We start from the raw sequence: 9,633 nt of genomic DNA on the forward strand, positions 1-9,633 counted from the left end.
ACTCTGCCACAGTTTCCCCAAGTGTAAAACGAAGATGATGACAAAGCACCACCCCACCCCCCCCACCCCACCCCACCCTTACACACCCGTGTAAAGCGCTCCACAAGGGGCACCTATAATTTTACAGGTGAATAAACTTGCCCAAGGTCACGGGGCTGGTAAGTGCCGCGTTCTGAAAGCACGGCGCCAGGGCCCTTGGCCTTCTCTTTCCCACCCTCGGGCTCACCTGGCCAGACCCCCGCGCCAGAAATCTTCACCACAGTTGCCACTGAAGCTCCAGGAGATTTAAACGCCGGCTTAGAAAGCGGTTGGAGTTCGCGGACCAATCAGCGGCAGCGCCCTCTGACCCGGAAGTACTAGTGTCTGAGCGCGCCAGGCTCCGGACCCACACTGCGCATGCGGCTGAGAAGACGAAGAAGAAGGACCTGAGATTGTCTCACGCTTCTTTCCAGGTTCATAGTCAGCTGGGCCGGTAAGTCTGAAATAACTAATTGCCCTCTCTTCTTCCTCTTCTTCCTCCTCTTCACTGACAACAGCCTAGAGCCTCAAGGTTTGTAGACAGCCACCTCCTCACTGGAGCATCCCCACCTCCCCGGGAAATAGGTGCCTTTATCATCCCCATTTCACAGGTGAGAAAACTGAGGCCAAGGGGGCGGGGAGGAGGGTGGATTGGTACCTCTCTAGATGTGGCCCTTCCCCATCTCACCTCGCTCTCCCCAATCTGTGACACTGAGTTGGGGCTGTGGTATTGGGGGTCCCTTGTGTCCTATTTAGGAGGGTGTAACCCCCCATAATACTAAGTGCCGTTATTATAACCATTTATATATAATATGTAATACCGTGTCTGTTAATATATAATAACATCTAATAGATATATAAACATGTAAATATATGATGGTATTGTTTACAGCGTGTATTCATATATATAAATAGTATAGGTTTATGTATAATATATAATTATGTTAATTGCAGTATATAGTAATATTCTATAATAATCTGTAAATAGTATAGACATATATAGTTATATTTTTGTAGTGTGTATTAATCCTATAAACAGCATAGATTTTTATACAGGTATATTATTTGGAGTGTGTATTAACACTGTATATATCTATAAATAGTATCAATTTATTTATAGTTATTATTTACAGTGTATTAATACTATAGATCTATAAAATAGTGTAGATGTATGTATAATTATATTGTTTGCAGTGTATTAACATATAATCCGTAAGTAGTATAGATTGCTATATAACACATAAATATATTATTAGCAGAGTGTATTAATGTTGTATAATCTGTAAATCACATAAATTCACATATAATTAATTATAGCTAGTTGTATATTTAACTTATTACATGTAATATAGCACTTTAACGTTTGCAAAGCACTTTGTAAATATTAATTCATTTGATCCTCACAACAATCTTGGGAGGCAGGTGTCCTGATGATCCCCATTTCAAGCTGGATTTGAAATCAGACACTAACAATAAATGAGACCACCTAGTTACCTCTAGGAACCTAGACCTAGAGCTGGAAAGGCCTTAAAGACTGTCTGGTGGAACTCTCTCACTTTGCAAGTGAGGGAACTGAGGCTTAAAGACATAAGCCCCTCCCCATTTAATGGAAGGAAACAAGCCTAAAATCATAAGCACATACCTCTAGAGCTGGAAGGGACCCCAGTACCCCTTTAGTGCAGTCTCTTATTTCACAGAGGAGAAAACTGAGGTTTAAAGTCAAAGGCTTTCTAGCTTTGGCACTAGAAGAGCTTCAGAATACATCTCTTCCAACAGTTTCTATTTCCTCACCTATAAAATGAGGGTATTAGTCTAGGATTCTTCTAAGGTCTTTCCAACTCTAGATCTCAGTTCAAGGACCCTTAAATTTAGAGCCCAAAGGGTTTTCAGAGTCCATCTCATTCCCTCACCTATTTTATTTTATTTTTTAATTAATAAGTATTTTTTCTCTTTATCCCACCCTTAGTTTAAAAGAAAAAGAAAACTTGCAACATATCCATAGTCAAGCAAAACAGATTCCCACATTGTCTCATTCTGCATCTTGAATCCATCTTTCCATGAGGAGCTGGGCAGCATATTTCATCATTAGTCCTCTGAAATCAGGATTGGTCATTAATTATGTTGATCAGAATTCTTAGGTCTTTCATAGTTGTCTTTACAGTGTTGTTCATGTAGAAATTGTTTTCCTGATACTGGTCAGTTTGTTCTGCTTCAGTTCATACAAGTCTTCCTAATTTTCTCTGAAACCAACTCTTTCATCATTTCTTATTACAAAATAGTATTCCATAATTTATACACTATTATTTGGTCAGTCGTTCTCCAGCTGATGAGTATCCCTTAGTTGCCAGCTTTAATCTGGAGTTTTAGGCCTGGTAGAAGTATGGAGTCAGAGGGAATGCAAAGGTTGTGTTTAGTGACTCTTTGGTCATGGTTCCAAACTGATTTCTAGAATGTCTGGACTAAAGCACTGTTAGACCAATACTGCATCGAAACACCTGTTTCCTGCAGCTCTTCCACCATTATAGTTTTCTTTTTTTTTTATCATATTTGCCAAACTGGTAGAGTAGCCATGTCTTTCTCTAATTATCAGTGACTTGGAACATTTTTTGTTATAGCTGTTAATACTTCAGTATCTTCATTTTAGCAGTATCTATTCAAATGCTTTGACTATTTCTCAGTCGGAGAATGACTTAGTCTTAGGAACTTGAGGCAATCCCCTTTATGTCTTTTATCAAAGAAATTGTAGCAATTTTCCCCTCTCTAATTCTTTCCTTTCTAATTTTTGCTATATTGTTATTTATGCAATTTTTAAAAAATTATGTAATTAACCCTTCCTCATTCACAGATCTGGAAAAAAATGTTTTTTATTGAGCCTTTTATTTGTTTATGATGTGACCATATCTTAAGTCGTATATCCCATTTAGAAGTGATCTTAGTATGTAGTAGCAATGTTGATCTGAACTTAATTTCAGCCTAGCAGCTTTCCAGATTCTCAGCAGTTTTTATAGTGAGTTCCAGGAGCCCTGTAGTTGGGGAGTTTGAGTTTATTGAGCCACTTCTTCCTTTTATAGAGAAGGAAACTGAGGCTTACAATCATAAAATCATTTCTAGGACTGAAAGGGTCATATAGTTTAAATTTGGAGGTAGCTAAGTGTGACACAGTGGATGAGTGTCATGTCTGGAGTCAGGAAGATTCATCTCCCCGAGTTCAAATTTGGCCTCTGACACTGAGTGTGTGACCTTGGCCAAGTCACTCTTCATCTATAAAATGAGCTGGAGAAAGAAATGACAAACTACTCCAGAAAGTGCCAAGAAAACCCTAGATTGGCTCATGAAGAATCAGACATAACTGAACAGCAACAAAGTTTAACGTTTATAGGTTAGAGAACTAAGACCCAGGGAGGTAACATGACTTGTCCCAGGCCACACAGATAGTAAATTTCTGGAGCAAGATTTGAACCAGATCTTCTGACTGCAGAATCATTGCTCTTACATTGGCTTCCCCTGTCATCTGGTCTAAGCATCTCATTTTACAAATGATAAAATTGAGGTCCAAAAGTGATTTGTCCAATTGTCACACAAGAAGCAAGGATTAAAACTTGGGTTCTTTGACCCCTAGCAGTCAGTCACCATGTATTTATTAAGCTTCTACCATGTGTCAGATATTTGTGCAAGATACATGGATTGAAAAGACTAAAACAATGATCTTCCCTCTGGGAGCTTCTGTTTTATTAGGGGCTAAAACATGTACATAAACAGTTCATGCAAAATAATTCTACAAATAGAAGCCTGTCCAGAAAAGACAAGACAGGAGTCCCATGTGACGAAGAGAGGAAGCTAGTTTGGTGGGACTGGGGGCTTTGTGCAATGCAGAATAAGTTCAGAAGCAGAAATTAGAAACAGGTTGTAAAGGCCCATAAGTGCCAAATGGAGTTAACTCTAGAGGAATTAGGAAGCCACTGGAGTTTATTAGTAGTGAAGTGATATCCTGTCACTTAACTTTGGCAACTGGTATAGAGGATGGGCCATACAGGAGAGTCCAGAGGGAGATTGTTAGGCTCTTGGACTAATCCAGGGAAGAGGTCATGAGAGCCCTCTCTTCATGCCTGTGGTCTAAGAGAACTGACTTGTCCAGAGCACTGAGAAAGATGTTTGGGGTTTGCCCAAGGTTACACAGGCAGCATCTCTATGTCAGGAGCAGGCCTTGAACTCAGGCCCTCTTGGCTTGGAGGTCAGCTTTCTGTGGGCCCTTGGACCTCAGGTCCAGGCTCTTCCCTTGGTACCACAGCATCATTTCTGTTTACAGGAGCCCTGTTTTCTCATTTATAAGAAGAAAAAAAAGTTGAACCAAGTTGCACATTAAGTACCTTTCTTTATCTCTCATAGTGCCAACTCATAACAAATTCCCAGTATTTACTGGTTGGCAGATTAGAGATAACAAGATTTGTTTCTTTTCATAAATATTTTCAGTAGCCCATTAATGAAACTGAGCATATACCCAATATTTTTTAAAAATCTGTTCAGAAAAACTGATGGTCATGCAAAGGTAGCAATTGCTCTCAGAGTAGACCAGGGCCTACTTGGTTGATGTTTTGTATTATTTCTGTACTAAATGTTTACTGGTAACGAGAGATTCCACTTACATCTTTTTAAAAGATTACCCAAAGGGCATCTAGGTAGCACAGTGGATAGACGCCTGGAGTCAAGAGACCTGGGCTCAAATGTGACCTCAAACACTTCCTAGCTGCGTGACCCTAGGCAAGTCACTTGTCTTCAGTTGCCTAGCCCTTACTGGTCTTCTGTCTTGGAATTGATACTTACTTAGCATTGATTCCAAGACCAGAAGGTAAAGGTTTTAAAAGGGAAAAAAAAACATTTTACTCAGTCTTGATTATGCCCCAAATTAATGAGGCAGCCATGGTGTAGTAAAAAGAACACTGGATTTGGCATCAAAATGCTCTGGGTTCATTGAATCTGGTTCTGCTGCTTAGAAAAGGCAGTCCCTGAGTCTCAGTTAATATAAAGGGATTGGATTAGATAATTCTAAACTTCCTTTACACCTTAAATTTTATTATCTTAATCCTCAATATAGCCATTAAATGAGAATTTCAGAGTAATATCATACAGGTATTATTCACTAATGTTTATGGAAAAGTATCATATTTGACAAGAATAGCCCTGATGAAATTTGGCTCAGATTTTTTTAATGGGTTCGGGGGGGGGGGCGCTTGGGTTTGGGGAGGTTTTTTTCAGAGGTGGAGGAGGGAAGGTGGTCATTTAAAAACTTTTAATGTTTGGTATCTCTTGAACTAACACTGGGCTACATAGGCCCTTCCATGTTCCATCATCAACTGAATATGTAGCTCTCCAGTGACATACTGTCTATTTCTAATTGTGTATGTTCATGCTATAGTCCACAGTCTTTTGACCTTGTCCAGGAGACTACTTTAACTCTGCTTATGTTTTGTCACAGAAGATGAAGCAAGATTCCTCTCGAAATGCTGCTTACACCGTGGATTGTGAGGATTATGTTCATGTGGTGGAATTTAATCCCTTTGAATGTGGTGATGCAGGAACTTTAATTGCATATGGCGGCAATAATTATGTTGTCGTTGGCACTTGTACATTTCAGGTCAGTGTGCAGTATTAGAGCAATTACCGAAACTAGATTGGGGAAAGTATTTGTTGAAGGTCTTAGAGTAAAAAGATTTTACTGAATTGTTAAATTACTACAAACCAAAGTTTATACCATCTCATTGAACTGAATGAAAAGTCTAAGTCTCTGTTCATTTTAGCCTAAAGAACAAAAGACAAAATAATTGAGCCCTCATATGGTGTAATCAGTATGTAAATTTGCGGGAAAAGAAATATGTACCAAAAAACTATAGTAAATTCTTGTTTTTCCTAACATGTTTTGGTCCTAGCATGTTCTGGCATTTATTATTCTGGGTAAATTATTCAGTAAAACCTCCATCTACTGAGGCTCAAGAGTAATTAATTTCTTTTTTCTTATGTTCCACCATCATAACAGAAAAAAAAATGACCTGGCAAACTGATCATTGGGATTTAGCTAAAATAACTTCTAGATATAGCATAAGATTTGTTCTAATTATTGGTCTTAAATACCTACATCTATAGTGCTGAACTATATATAATTAGTGTTCAAAATGAACCCTGGGGTATCACAAGATCTTCAGTCATTGGAAATTTAATCGCATCAAACAAAAGGGAAGTTGCTTCTACAAAAAGGCTGAAAACAAACATATTTATGATTAACCTTTTATCAACCAAAATATCCAGTGTTAATGCATTACATAGTTTACTAGTTTACAGGGAACTAAAATATGCTTTTAACATTAAATCTGTACTGAACATAATTTAATCTTTGATTCTAAAGGCACTTTTGGATCATGCAATGACTGGCCATGCTGTGCATTACTTATTTTTGCACACTTCTGTAGCTTTCTCTCTAGGAGATATGTGCTTGAGTTAAATCTATACTGACCTTGCATGGTTCCTTTAAAAAGGTTGAGATATAGCTGCTCTCTGGGTGATCCAAGAGAGCCATACCAAAGTGTCCTGTATCAAGAGTAAAATATCCTAGATACTCCTGGCCCACAAACTAGTTCTTGTCTAAGCACTGATTTTATCAGGTCCACCAAGTGACAGTAGCCAGCTGCTTGGAACCAAATGGGAAGCATCATTAAAAGGCACCTAATTGGGGCAAATTGTTATAAGGCAAATAGTTGGCTTTTTTAAAAAAATGTAATGTAGGCTACTTAACCACAGAGGGAAAAAATCCATTCAGTCACAAGTTAAAGGAAGTTTTAAACATCTCTCTGTGTGTATATATATATATATATATATGTACAGATATATATATTATATTATATATTAGATAATATATATATTAGATAAATAGCTCCTTTCAGAATCACACATTTTAAACATGCACATACTAAATGTGTGTTTATGTAAGTGTCCTTTATATATAGTACATATATACTATAAACATGTTTATTTTTTTTATATACATATATTCACATGCATACACACATACATACATACATACAAATTCAGGGGTCTTGCTTTTAGAACCTAGGAATTTTGTATAAAAAAGAACAATAAGAACTAAGGGATATATTTCAGTTCTTTTCACCACCTATTGGAAAAGTCAAAGATTTAAAAAAAAATTTTTTTTTAATGACAAATAGGAGGAGGGGTAGGATCAGAATTAGATAGATGGATTTGGAGGGAAGAGAGCCAAATAGATATTTGGGAAAAGGGAACAAAATGGTTAAAGTGGCAAAAAAGAAAGGAAGGAGACAACCAGACTATAAGAAGAAGAAAAGTGGTAAGAAAGATTCAGAAGATTCTTAGTAAAAAATGACTAGAAACAGGCCATTCTCTATTGTGTATGTTAACACTACTTATTTGAAATTCTTATTAAATGATTTACTACTCTTTGGAGGTCATCAGCTTATCTACATTCCATGCCATGAAGTAAAATGTGTTGTACACAAATTACACAGTAAATACAAGCTGAAATACAAGACTTCACTCTAACAACATGCTTGTGCCTGGAATGGAGACATTTCAAGAATTTCAGTCAACTTTTTATCTGTGACTTTGGACAAGTCACTTTAAGAGCTCTTTCCTTCTCTGAGGGTTCAACTAGATTATCTTGAATATCCTTTTCAGGTCCAAAGTTTTGATGCTCTCATTCCTACTTTTCCATCAACTAGTCATGGCTTCCACATCAAATACGGTGGAAATATATGTTAGCAACACTTTGTCTAGTTTTCAAAAGCAGATTGTCTTGATTTCCTGTCTCTACGGTAACATGCAGTCCCACATTAGCCTCAAAATAACATCCATCTCTTCCCCGTACCACACCCACCCGCCCTTTTAGCTGGCTTAGGGCATGTTATTGGCTGCCAGGAATAAGCTTTTTTGGTGACACATGATTGCATAGACTATATAATCGTTAGGTTTTCTGAGGCTTTTTTCTCTGTAAAATTCCATGTGTTAGTTTGGTAACAAATTACAGTGCCTAATTGGCATGCGTGCTGTTCCAATATCCACAGGATTCATATTTTGATCTAAAAACCTGTAGGATTCATTTTTCAGAAGATTGATTATTCAAGTGGAGAAAACTAAATATAATCTGAAGTCTAAAAAGTGAGCTTTTGTTGGACTCCACAAATCATTTTTAAATTGTTTAGTAGGTATCCCTAGACAAACTGAGATGTCAGCTAGCATTATACATCTAGTATATATGTAAGCCATAAAGTTACAAAGCCTGATGTGTTTCTCTCCCTGACAAATTGATTTCCATTTCTTTTCACTTACTTTTCTTTCATTTTTAAGGAAATGATTTGTTACTCTGAAATAATGTAAAATTACAATCCTTTTTCCAATGGTGACAATAAATGAGTGTGAGGAAACATTTTGAGCTTACCTGCTGAATGAATCTCCTGGTGTCCTAGGTGTTCATTCCTGTCCTGGGGAGGTGAGAAAGAACTTGCAGTAGTTATCATAGAGAAAAACCTTCCAGAAAATGCAGAATTTAATCTAAGAGAAATTCTTGGGTTGGCCTTAGAAAGATAAAGAGAATATGCAAGTAGAATGCCCTTAGAAAATAACAAATTCTGTATATCCTGTATATATCTTTTTCTTATTATTATTTTAAACCCCTATCTCATGTCTTAGAATTGATACTAGATATTGATTCCAAGGACTAGGCACCTATGGTTAAAGTGACTTTCCCAGGGTCACACAGCTATGAAGTGTCTAAGGTCAGATTTGAGCCCAGGTCCTCTCAGCTCCATACCTTGTGCTCTATCCATTGTGGTCCTTAATGTCTGTGTTTTATCATTGAACATGAAATTTTGTGAGATCTTGGCTGGATGCGATGTGCTTTGCTGTAGTAAGCTAAACTTGGTTTATAGCAAAGAAACTATTGACTGACTTCTTAAGATTTTCCCTTTCATGCATTTTAGAATATTAACTCAAATCAGTTCAGTAATACTAATCCAGTCACATGGCTACAAGAAGTTTCCTTGTAGCAGTCAATTAGATCTAATTAAATTTCTTTTGCACAGAATCCAACAAATAGCCCAAGTAACAAGAATTTCTATAGTCTTTACTTTTTGAGCTGGACAGGTGACATATAAGTAAACTAGTCTCAAGAATATGATCAAACAGTGACACATGTAAAACTCAGTGGAATTGTTCGTTGGCTGTGGGAGGAGAGAAGGGAAAGAACATGAATCATGTAACGATGGAAAAATATTCTAAATTAATTAAAAATTTTCAGATCACACACAAAAAAAAGAATATGATCAAAAAAGCAGTCCTTAGATTAGCTTGAACAGGGGGTGAATGGTTTCTCCCCAGGTCCTCCAAAGTAATATAAAATAAGAAAGCCAAGACTAGGTCCCAGATCCTCTGGGGAGGAAGGGCAGCACAGTGATGAGCATGCAGTAAAAGTGCAACTTCTTATAAATACACAAATCATTTTCAGAAAATTTTACTTTCTAAGATAAAAAGCATTTCTTTGTGACTCCATGTATTGTTCTGAATTCACACAGCTTCTTTCCCCAAGTCACCCAA

General features: G+C 37.2%; 2 protein-coding genes across 3 annotated transcripts in view; one reads left to right on the top strand and one right to left on the bottom strand.

Annotated features, from left to right (window-relative positions):
- LOC123250109 (PARP1 binding protein) overlaps nucleotides 1–458 on the bottom strand; it is a 60,688-nt gene extending 60,230 nt beyond the window's left edge. The window contains exons 1-2 of the mRNA XM_044679146.1: nucleotides 386–458; nucleotides 126–268 (exon numbers count right to left, since the gene is read on the bottom strand). Of these exons, the coding sequence (XP_044535081.1) occupies nucleotides 126–268; nucleotides 386–458 (216 nt within the window). The remainder of the gene's footprint in view (nucleotides 1–125; nucleotides 269–385) is intronic.
- The window catches only part of NUP37 (nucleoporin 37), a 67,651-nt gene continuing 58,422 nt past the window's right edge, over nucleotides 405–9,633 (top strand). Inside the window, exons 1-2 of one of the 2 annotated variants that reach the window (XM_044677345.1) lie at nucleotides 405–472; nucleotides 5,492–5,650. In XM_044677345.1, the coding sequence (XP_044533280.1) occupies nucleotides 5,495–5,650 (156 nt within the window). In that variant the 5' untranslated portion in view covers nucleotides 405–472; nucleotides 5,492–5,494. The remainder of the gene's footprint in view (nucleotides 473–5,491; nucleotides 5,651–9,633) is intronic. The other variant, XM_044677346.1, reaches the window with a different exon arrangement.

Source organism: Gracilinanus agilis, chromosome 5 (assembly GCF_016433145.1).
Source record: "Gracilinanus agilis isolate LMUSP501 chromosome 5, AgileGrace, whole genome shotgun sequence".
NCBI classification, from domain to species: Eukaryota; Metazoa; Chordata; class Mammalia; order Didelphimorphia; family Didelphidae; genus Gracilinanus; species Gracilinanus agilis.